This window comes from Amaranthus tricolor, chromosome 1 (genome assembly GCF_026212465.1).
Source record: "Amaranthus tricolor cultivar Red isolate AtriRed21 chromosome 1, ASM2621246v1, whole genome shotgun sequence".
NCBI classification, from domain to species: domain Eukaryota; kingdom Viridiplantae; phylum Streptophyta; class Magnoliopsida; order Caryophyllales; family Amaranthaceae; genus Amaranthus; species Amaranthus tricolor.
This window is the reverse complement of record NC_080047.1, coordinates 43,156,600-43,168,046: the sequence shown is the minus strand read 5'-3', so window position 1 is coordinate 43,168,046 and position 11,447 is coordinate 43,156,600. Positions and strand designations below refer to the sequence as shown.

The window sequence follows — 11,447 nt, the reverse complement described above, 5'->3', positions numbered from 1 at the left end:
ATAACTAATTGAACAATTTTAGCTTATTTTGATATAGTTGGAGGGTTGGGTGGTCAAATTATCCAATGGTTATGTTTTGTAAATTAGTTGGTTGAAATAATTTAATGTTATAAATAAGCTGTTTTTAAACAAGCTGCTCATAGCAGCGGTTTCAAAATTAGTTGGTTTAACCGGTTTATAAAAACAGCTGGTAAATCAGCAACTATAATCAATTTTCAGCTACCAGTAGTTATCAGTTGTTCGTCAAACACAATCTTTGTTTTCCTAGTCTTAAACAATATGGGAAGAACATAGTAGCAACAACATCTCACTTTTTGTTTTGATTTAATATATCGATTTTATATGATTGAAATTTAGAACTTGACACTGTAAATTGATCACCTATCATCATCATCACTATATAATTAGATAGATTTTTCGTTCAGCAGACAACTAAGAATCTTCAACATCAATTTCAATGATTTATTTCATTCAAACTCATAATTATATTGAAAATAAAAGTTAACTATAGTAAGTTTTAATTGACCTAATCAATAAACATTATCGAATCGTTGATTCATCTCATAATCACTTTCATTTAATAATTATAATAGCAAATTTTAATGAAAAAAATTATGTATTTTACTTTGGTTGTTTAGAAGGCTTATATTTAAACTTTTATCTATAGCCCATATATAAAATCTCAAAATTGAACCTGGAATAAATATTTATATAAAAGATTATAACAAAGAAGTATAAAATAGGCAATTTCGCAAACACATTCTCGCTTACTACTACTAATAATAATAACAACAACAACCAAAAGTCACTAGTAATATTATTATTGATTAAAGGCGAAGTGATAAATTAAAATGAATCAGACCAAAAATATATAAAACAAAATATTTAGTTATTAAAAGTAGTTGCTAAAAAGACTTACTCTAACGTATGCAATATTAAAGCTTTACTTAGCATTAAACCACCAAATTTTTATTATTTTAATGGTTATAAATATAATAGTATACTTATATAATAAAAAAAAATAGTAAGACCCAAACTCAAATAAAATAGACTGCTAGGGTGGGCTGCACGGCCAAGCCCCTAGCTATTACTACTATTAGCCGGTCATGTTATTATTCTTACCCTATATTTAATTACGAGATACTATTGTGAAAAACCTTCTTTTAATAAGACGACTTTAAACAAAGAGTTTGTATTCTCATAATATTTATTTATTGAATTATTTAACTCATGTGTAAGACATGTTTCACGATGAGATAGTCTCTAATGATTTAATATTATTCTTATTATTCAAAATAAAAAAAATACTACCTTGCACAAATGAAAAAACAATTGAACATTATTCTTGACCAAATCGTAAGAGTATAGCAAAGAATGAGGGTAGATCAAGAAGTTTAGGGTATACCAAGATGATTAGGTTTAGGTGCCTTCATTTGGAGGAAATGGATTTATACTTATTCTCAACCCACAAGTCTTTTAAGTTTCTTATATTAATCTTTTTAGGTTTCATTTTTGCAATCCGTTTTATTTTCAAAACCATTTCACAAAACCAAATTCATATTCAACAATGGGCCAGTCATTGCAGAAATTTGCTCCTGGTATTCTATAATCTCTTCTTATTTTTAATTTAGTAAATCATAATTTATACGCATTTAACTTATCATTTACAAATTATTCATTTTTCGGATCAAGATATATTGATAAAAATTGCTAAATTTGAAAATTATGATCGCAATACGAGTCAACCTCTTTGTTAGTGCTATCACTTATCACTAACAAGCCTCACTCGGTCCTATTCGTTGCAGAAACTTCTCTTATTCTTTTTCGAGTCAAAGGATCTTTTGGTCGCGCTCTCCTTTATGGGGATGAGTTGCCGCCGTCCTTCCCTCCCCAGACCCTGATCATAATTTTCTAAGGTGAAATACACTAAATATAATGGTGATGATAATGACTAATCACTAACAACTTACAAGATTAAAATTAAGTATATTAGACCTCCCAAACCCCCTCTAATAGATGGGAGTCACTTGATACATTGAAGTAATGAAGTAGGAGTATTATTGTATCAAGTATTGATTTTAACTTATTTTATTGAAAATTATTTGCTATGTATTTCAACATAATTTAGATGAATAAGAAAAAGCAAAGGAGACAAATCTTCAAAAACAAATTGCACTAACACAAATTCTTATGTTTGAGAAATCATCTCTAATTTGATCGACTTATAATTATCTTTTAATTTGATTGATTTTTAATGAGCGGGGTCTCAATCGACTGTTTATATGTGAGCCCACATCATAATCATAAATTAGAAAGAAGTTGATTCACTAATTTAAAGCAAAAATATTTCATCACTATTTTATCTAATTTTGGATAGGTTATTGTAAATAGGAAGCGAGGCTAAAATGGCGAAAATAATAGATGCAACAGCACAAAGATATTATGTGAATTGTGACACCAAGGATTGGGTTTTCATTGATTTCTACAGAGCTGTTTGTGAAGTAGCCGAGTACGTCCTAAATTGTAAATTTTCCATGTTTTGATTTCATCAGTTAATTTTATTAATTAATTTAAATTGTTAATATTAAACATGTTAGTGTAATTAATCGTCTATAAATAAGATAATTTATAAGAACAAATTGTTTCAGCTAACTGATTTATCAAATACTAAATGATTGAAACTGGAAACTATTTGTTAGTGGTGTAGCCGTGTAGGTAGCTCAACATGTATAATTATAGTTGTTGGATATCTTGCTGTCTAAATTGCTACATAAATTAATTATAGTATTAATGGTAACTGTTGGGATATAATTTGTTCAGAAAAATATTGAAAAGATTTTAGACCATAACTTTTTTACAAATTCTTGTGAGAGACGGTCTTTTTGAGTGACCATCTCTAATTGGGCCGGTCCAATTTATATTTTTTAAAATATTTTAAGTATATTAAGAATGATTTAAGTAGACATTTAAGATATTGAAAGTAGGCATTAAGAATGCGGTTAATAAGCATTAAGGATAATGTAAATGGACATTAAAAATATAGGCATTAATCTTTAATGAATTGGAGCTTGAGACACATCTCTCTAAAAAACGGTCACTCAAGAGACTAGCTGCAACTTTTTATATTAGAATGCTACAAGTTGTAACATTCTGAAAACAACTAAAATATCCATCATTAAAAGCTACTTAAAGTTCTACTTTATCGAATAGTGACAATTTTATGAAGTTGTATTTTAGCCATATTATGGCATTAACTAGTTAAACTACTACGTCGGACACGCTTTTTGTCGTTTATTTATAGATGGACTATGGCCAATCTTTTTTTTTTTATTCCAACAACAATAATTTTATTCACTTTAATTTATTTATAAATTAATACTATATAAAATACAATGATTGATGGAAACCTATGTTAGTACCAAAATACTGATTTTTTGTACAATTTCTTGGATTGATTTGGTGAACAGACAGATCAATAAAGATCTTGGCAACACCCAATTTAGAGTACCATCCGAAGAAGCTCTTCAACAAGCATTCTATGTGAGTATTGGATTTTCTTGAATATTTAAATTACTTTTCTGTTAAATTTATTACATTTTCTAGAATAGACCAAAATTATTACATAGTATATTAGTTTTGGTATAACGATCGAACATGCTATGATGTAATTCTTAGGTAACTTAATTTATTTGTGGTGCACGAAATATAGACGCAATTCACTAAATTATTAAAATATGTCAGAGGGTAACAGTTATTTGCCAAAAAGATCCAATATTTTATACTGAATAATATTGCATTATTTTTTGTCCTAATCATATTTTTTCGCGTGTACATGTTCTAACTCCAAAATAACTAACCCATCAAAAACCTCTAGACAAGCTAATTTTCTTTACAAGTCAGCCTGCTATATGAATATGACCGTATAAAAATTTTATGTCCCCATTATGTTTTCCACATGTACGTACATATTCTAGCTCCAAATTAGCCTGTAGACTCACTAATTTTCTTTACGAGTCAGCCTACTATACGAATACAACTGTTAAAAAAATTTAAAAAATTAACGTGCTTGACCCTTTAAAGGAGTCCAATAGTAAGGCATAGCCCTAATCTCATATGGGTGTCACATATGCAGAAACATCACAAAGGTGTAGGAAAGATATTGAAGAAAGATGAGTTCCAAAAAATTCTACAAGATGTAATGATACACACAGGATTTACAGGCATTGGTGCAAAAGACATTATTCTTGGCATATTTGGAGTTCCTGCAACTGCATTTCTCATCAAACAAGGACTAATTCCTAGAGCTATGCCTAATGAAATTTTTATCCCTTTAGTTACCTCTACCACTGTCTATATTCTTGCTAAATTGAACAAGATATGATACGATTTGTTGATGATACGAAAATTCGATGATGATGTCAATGTTGTTTTACTAGTAATTTGTTTGTTGTAGAACTAATTCAAAGCTCAGATGTGTACATTCAGTGGCGGATCTAGTGTGATGTCACTAAGGTCGGTTGACATCACTTAGATACAAAATAAAATTAAATATTACAAATAAATATGTCCTAGATGAGTTAACCAGCAATCTATTATCATCTACATATGTAACCAGGGATCAAAACCCAATAATTTTATTTTATTTAAATTGACATCACTTGTTTTTTTTCCTAAATATGTCACTGTGAAACTACATTGTTTACATGCACATAAGCATCTATCACAAAGCCAAAAAAAACATTGTCAATTATCATTTTACTTCATAATTATGTTGCAAGCTCCTTTTTTCGAGTTTTCGTGCTTGACAAGGGACTATATGGAATTTCTTTACAAAGTGACTAGAAAATCGTACACGTTTCAACTCGAACAAAATCTCCTGGAGAACTTATCGTATATGTTACAATTGTGTCTATAAACGTGTTGATAACCAAAAGAAGCTACTTAAGAGCGGCCTACACTGAAGGTTGATCGCCCGTGCTCAGGTCTATAAATGTGTTGTACTTATCTTTTAATTATCTTCTGCGAAAATTTTAAAAATGAAATCACGAAAACGTTTAGAGTAGAGTTTTGGATCTACAGCTGAAATTGAGGTCGCATCGTATTGCATAGCCTTATAAGCATGCTCGAGTTTTTTGCTAATGTCATAGTCTTGAAGTATATCTATAATCCCAAAGAACATAACAACATCATAGAATTCTCCAATTGGTTCCAAAATACTTGTCTCACCATCCATTTTTTTTACCGCTCTCTCAACTTGAGCTGGCATATTTATTCCTAACCTAACACTAGCCCACCTGAGAAAAAACACAAATGTGTGTTAACACTAGCTTTGTTTTAGTGCTTTACATTGATCATAATCTAGATGCAAGTTTGATATGTAATGTCACTTACCAAGCAGGGTCAATGAGCTGATCCATATCTACTTTGGAAAGTCGAGGTTGATCGCTCTCGATATCATCACCTAAAAATCGAAACGATGCTTGATCATGAGTGTAATGTCACACACTCTCCCTAGTGAAACTCGAGAAAAGTGACAACTTCTTTTGACGTCTTAAAAATGTCACTCTCTTTGTTATATTGAATTCAATGAGACAGAGGAGTATGTGCGATTGTTACTAACCTGTAGGAGTCCGAGCACCAGAAGGAATCAAGTCGCCTGCCTTAGACGCTTCCCTAAAATGAAGGCCTACCAGCAAACTATAGTCCATAATTCTCTCTTGTTCCAAAAACTCACAATCTCTATCCACTTGTCTGTATACATAGCACTAGTGATCAATTATTTGTATTAATGGAGCTACAACCAAAATCTTAAGCTGATATACTACCGATGACCTGGACATCTGATACCATGTCAAGAAACCAATTCAACCAAAAGTTTAAAATGATGGTTGTAGCTCCAGAGCTACTGCAATCAAAATATAAAGTTAATAGGTATATACCGGCTAAACTCTTGGAACCATGACTTCTGCAATCGAAATATAAAGTTGAGATCGAGATCTTTGAGTATTGTACTTGCATCTAGTTCTTCCTCCGGTTTGTCAGTTGAACGACCAAGTGAAGATCCTTTCAAGTCAAAACGTCGATGAATGGTATGCTCGGTGCAAAACAAGTTTCCCATGATAATGAAGCGTACCTGGACTCGTGTGCATCATTAACAGCCTAGCAAGAACAACAATTTCCACTAGAAGAAAAACTATAGTAGCTAGCTAGCAAAGTTCTTATCTTACTTTCTTCTGAATTGTACCCGTTAACTTCACACAATGAAGGCCGAAAAACTTGGTCACTAGTGTGTTCTCGAAGGCTCGAACATGTTTATAGTATGCTGATAACATCCTTATAAGTACCTGCATTTGAAACATACCTGAACAAAATTAGTATACTTTGTAAAGAAACTATGGCGTGGTCAAATAATACACGATTACTTGACTTATTTGATGAGCATGTTACTAGGTCATGTCTTTTCATTTGCAATTGCGGGTTGTTCTTGAGTCGATGGTTTTCCTGGCCAACCCCCTTATCAATCACTTTTGATAAGGGTATGACGGTATGATATCTCAAATCCCGTTCATAACTTCTATGAGCCAGATATACTCGGTATGACAGCACAAAAAGCAACAAAAAGCATAACACTACATAACAATGTGTTTAAACAAGACTAGTTAATGATAAGGAGAATTACTTTCACTTCGGATTTTTTCATCGTCTTGATCATGTAACGATCATCACTGCTTAAGTAAAAGAAGCTTCCACTTTTCCCAGGAGAGGATAGCTCTCGAAGGGCTTCATTCCCACATATTGATAACATATAATCAGCTGCATCTACCTTGAAAAGCTTCCTCAACGCTCTGGGAAATGATTTAGATATGAGTCTCATATAAATGTTCAGATTAAGACCTTTTACAACGATGATATGGATATGTAAAACCGACCTAAAAACTAAAGGGCAGTAATCTTTCCATTTGAATTCACAGGAATTGTGAGGAGGAGTGTGCTTAGAGCCTTCTGATGGAAATTTTGTCCACACTTTCTCCTTGGGATCGAAAGCAGATGACTTCAAGTCGAGGGATGTTGGTGGAGCAGGTCTTCCGACAGCATGCCTGCAGTAATCAGTACCTCGATGTCATTAAGTGGGTCCCACATAAGGGGGGGGTTTGAGGATGTTAGTTTGTCAGATGTACGCAACCTTACCCTTGTTAGTGATAACAAAGAGGTTATTTCTGACTGACGCTTGGTTGCAAACATCATATAACTTCACGTAAATGTTTGACATGAGGAGATTAGAAGAAAATGAAGGCAAAATCCGAAAGGGTAAGATTACCTAATTCCTAACTGAAGATTGAGCATGAGCTCAAAGTTTTTATGACCTCTAGTAATAGTCTCCCCTTGTTTCTTGCCAGCTTTTGGAATCCTTAGGGGTCTTCCAGGAGAAGGAGCCATTCGATAGCTAGTGTAATTCTCGAGATTTGGACTATCCAAATCCGCGTCTCTCCCACCAACAGAATTCCTTTGATGACTACCTTCACTAGGATAATTTGTATCTGCATCCCACACGCCAGCAGCATTTATCCTCGAGTCAACAGACATCCGACCTGGTCTGATCCTTGGTTCGGTTCCTTTTGGTGATTTCCATGACGCCAGCTTCTTCTGCGATGGAAAAAGAGTAATCTTTTCAGTTGTGCATACTTTACACCCACTCAATATATCATTATACAACTCTTGAGGATCCCATTCATCAGAAGCTTCGAGTGATTTATCGGGATTATGATGATAAGTCCCATTCATCTCGTTTGGATCCCTACTCCAATAGCCCTCATAGTAACTTCCGTCACTCATCTTGAAAATACCGTCTCCATAAGGCAACGAATCAACCCAATATCCTTCGAAGCAATCTCCATTAGGCCAAACCATGACTCCGGAACCACAAATCATCCCATTTTTCCACTCCCCACAATAAAAATTCCCATTACTCCATTGGTATTTCCCTTGCCCGTCTTGCATCCCATGTCGCCAATCTCCATCGTACAAATCTTTGTTTTCGTACGTCATAACACCATAACCGTGCTTCATGTTCATCACCCAAAAACCTTTGAACTTATCCCCATTCGGTCCTACATAAGTACCTTTACCGTCCATATATCCACTCTTAAACTCTCCTTCATAAATAGCCCCCGAAGGCCAACTAAACCTACCTTTTCCTATAGCTTGGCCTCTAAAAAACTCTCCTATATACATACACCCATCAGTCCATAAGTACTTTCCATTCCCATGGGGGCAATACTCGGCCCATTGCCCTACATAGTAATCTCCATTCGAAAGATACTTCTCGACCATGGAAGTTTCTATGTTTTCACTAAAGCTTTCATTCCCCGGGCTACTTCCTTCATCATGGAAGCTATACCCGGGTTCATCACCAATATCATCATTCACATGCCCAAACGACATAGACCCGAATATGTTGTGTGCTCGCTTCCTTGCAACTGCTTGTGTTTTTCGCAACGTAGCTTCCCATGCTTTCGCCATTCCACAATCTTGTTGATCTCTGCTCATGCTGGGTTAGAGATAGAATTTTTCAACTAAACTAATACATTTGAATACCCTAATATCATTATAGACCTCCCATCTACGCGGGTTTCATAGGGTATGATATATGCAACCTTACCAGGGACGGATGTAACCTTATTCAATGTTGTCAACTGATATCATTATTTAACAGGTTATATCTCTAAATATTCTAATAAGTGCACTAGTTAGGTTAAAATATTGGTGTGTGACAGCGTTATCCCAGATCAACATTGTTTAAAAACTATACTTAATACATGGACATCATCTGATTTTATTTTAGATCCGCCCCTGAATCTTAACTTTGTAAAAACAAAGAGGTTGTTTTCGATCGACCCTTCTAAAAATTACATATCATGTACAAATTCCTAAGACAAACATAACATTGAATTAAGATGTAAGTACAAGTACCTGCAGATCAACCATTGATCTTTGTGAGAAATGCCCGGATGCTAAAAATGATCAAATCATCATATTTGGACATTATTTGGACAAACATAACTTGATATAACATTTGACATTCATTCTAATTTAATGATCATTAATTCTTGATATATTATTTTTTCTTAGAAATTTCATACATATTTTGTCAAAAAAAAATTTTGTCTTTCTTTTGATTGTATTAGACAAGTGAAAAATGGACATTCCCATACAATTGTGGCTGCAAAAATGCCACCCAAGAATAGCGGACGTTTCTGCTATTCTATAATGACAAGAGGAACCATTAGCTACAACTGTTATGCCCACAAAAACCATTAATTATGTGTTTGCCATTTTTAGAGCTTGGTTTTCCTGCATGTTAGGAGATTGATGTATACCATAATAATAGTTTTATGTGCCACTCTTTTTGTTCCATTCAATTTGCGTTAAAAAGAGAAAAGCGTTGAATTCTGAGGGCGAGTACGAACATTTGTAATACTTTTTTCGGTCCAAAGTATTTGTAATATTAGAAATATTGCAATATTCATTTATCACTCTTAATTTATAATTAATTTTTTATCTATAAGAAAAAACATAATTACACGAAATTTTGTTTGATTTGTCTCAATGCAAAAATTATTAATATTAAATTTTTATTAATTTTTTATTATATATAATTAGAATTATCAAGGATTTAATTAGTATATTAAATTGCGTGAAAAGTCAAATGTTACAAGTACTTTTCAAAGGAGTGTGTATTTTGCTGTATGGTTGAGATTATTGAGGTTTTAAATATGTGAGTTAAATTAAAACAACATGATGAGGTAGAATTTCAAATAAGAAAATGATGCAATAACCCAAATAAAAATTGATGCATAGTATATATCTCACACAATAGGTAGAAATTTTTCATGGTGTCAACCTAAAACATTGAAATTTGAAATATAAGCAATGCTATTCTGATTTTTAGATAAACTATTTTTATAAAACAAATTATAAAAAATTACTAATTCATGTTCAAAATTAAAGAGATACTACATCTATTGTGTCTTAATTAATTTTGTACATTTGTGAATGCACTGATTTATTCATAAATATTTTTAATTATGCATATATAAATATTATAAAAAAATTAAATCCCCTCCAACTTCATTCAGTTGTCGCATTTTATTTTGTACATATGTCGATCCACTTATTCAAGTCTTAATATTTTTAATTTAATATACTTGAAAATTATAAAAAGTTGATATTAACATTTGCATTGAGACAATTCAAAGTAGATCTCAATTAACTATATTTAAACTTATTGATTAAGAATAAAATAAATTAAATGTAATTTATAAATAGTGTAAAAAAACAATGAGACAATTAAATCAAATTGGATAGAGTATTAATAAGATTTACATCGAAATAATTTAAATAAAATTCTTTTAACTATATATTTTAACATATATATAAACTATAAAAATACAGAATAAAAGTGATAAATAAATATTTTTAAAAATGGGACACCTAGCAGAATAAAAGGGAGAATGATTTTAAAACATACTTCTGTAATAATAAAGAAATGGTATGCTATATTATAACACGAAGTTATTGCACTTAGGAATATATAATTGGTCCATAGCAGAATTTTATTAATAGTAAAATATTCTATAAATTTTATATTATTATGATAGTCGATATTTTTTCATTCATTCATGTTTGAATAAAATTGTGGTCTTATGCAATCTACCTATAATTCAAATCTACATATAAGTTTTTGTATCGATGCCCTTCAATATGTTATTAAGAGATTAGGGATTTCAAATGTATTAATCTCAGAATCTAGTAATTAATTAATAAATTTGTGTACAATGTTGTAATATTAGAAAATAACTTTCAAACATTCATTATTTGATAATCTAAAATTAATTACAAATTTCCTGAAGTTTCACTTTTGTTTCAATTAAAAATCAGTTTAGGTTTACAAAAATTTGGTAAAAATTGATTTGACTTTACAACAGTTCGATTAAAAATCAGTTCATATTATGTCATTTTAAGCGGGATCGAGTTTGGTTTCGTGTGTAAGTCGAGTCGGACATGACTCAATTCGGCTGCAATTAGGCTTGTGTAATACTAATCTCAGTCAATGTTTATATGTCAGTTATAAAACTCGACAGCAGTTCAAATTCATTTTTCCTTTTTCGATCATCAATCAGTTCGAATGCAACTTTATTTAAAATAATCTTGTTTCGGTAAGCCTAAAAAAATACATTTTCAGGTTGAACTACTTTTGGGTCTGTATCAGGTAATGTCAAAATCTAAAAACCATAATTTTCGAATCAAATAATTTTTCATTTCAGTTTAGATTTTCGAATCAGATCACAGTTAAATACCTCCACCAATAATCATCATATATATAAAAAAAAGAAATGAAAATATGATAAACATTATTTTCAACAATGATTTTTTTCTTATGTGAATGG

At 31.7% G+C, this 11,447-nt stretch overlaps 2 protein-coding genes across 3 annotated transcripts; one reads left to right on the top strand and one right to left on the bottom strand.

Moving 5' to 3' along the window:
- The first annotated feature begins 1,512 nt into the window (after window positions 1-1,512).
- On the top strand, window positions 1,513-4,727 carry LOC130827415 (uncharacterized). 2 transcript variants are annotated; one of them, XM_057693145.1, is made up of 4 exons: window positions 1,513-1,598; window positions 2,378-2,509; window positions 3,468-3,540; window positions 4,133-4,727. In XM_057693145.1, the coding sequence occupies exons 2-4, from the start codon at window positions 2,406-2,408 to the stop codon at window positions 4,379-4,381; spliced, it is 426 nt and encodes a 141-aa protein (XP_057549128.1). In that variant the 5' UTR covers window positions 1,513-1,598; window positions 2,378-2,405; the 3' UTR covers window positions 4,382-4,727. The 2 variants fall into 2 exon arrangements, with proteins under 2 accessions (XP_057549128.1, XP_057549120.1); XM_057693137.1 differs by having other exon boundaries at window positions 1,515-1,598; window positions 2,392-2,509; window positions 4,133-4,724.
- Window positions 4,728-4,764: 37 nt separating this feature from the next.
- On the bottom strand, window positions 4,765-8,547 carry LOC130827405 (phosphatidylinositol 4-phosphate 5-kinase 4-like). The gene is made up of 8 exons (XM_057693126.1): window positions 7,319-8,547; window positions 6,930-7,097; window positions 6,680-6,845; window positions 6,228-6,344; window positions 5,940-6,133; window positions 5,621-5,751; window positions 5,392-5,461; window positions 4,765-5,294 (listed from the first exon to the last, which is right to left on the bottom strand). The coding sequence occupies exons 1-8, from the start codon at window positions 8,545-8,547 to the stop codon at window positions 5,009-5,011; spliced, it is 2,361 nt and encodes a 786-aa protein (XP_057549109.1). The 3' UTR covers window positions 4,765-5,008.
- Window positions 8,548-11,447: the final 2,900 nt, after the last annotated feature.

Coding starts and splice junctions, on each gene's coding strand:
- LOC130827415 (XM_057693137.1), top strand. CDS start 1,568: ATGGGCCAGTCATTGCAGAAATTTGCTCCTG. Junction 2,510..3,467: donor GCTGTTTGTGAAGTAGCCGA/GTACGTCCTAAA, acceptor TTTGGTGAACAG/ACAGATCAATAAAGATCTTG. Junction 3,541..4,132: donor CTCTTCAACAAGCATTCTAT/GTGAGTATTGGA, acceptor TCACATATGCAG/AAACATCACAAAGGTGTAGG.
- LOC130827405 (XM_057693126.1), bottom strand. CDS start 8,547: ATGAGCAGAGATCAACAAGATTGTGGAATGGCGAAAGCATGGGAAGCT. Junction 5,462..5,620: donor TGGTGCTCGGACTCCTACAG/GTTAGTAACAAT, acceptor TTCGATTTTTAG/GTGATGATATCGAGAGCGAT. Junction 5,295..5,391: donor CAGCTCATTGACCCTGCTTG/GTAAGTGACATT, acceptor GTTTTTTCTCAG/GTGGGCTAGTGTTAGGTTAG.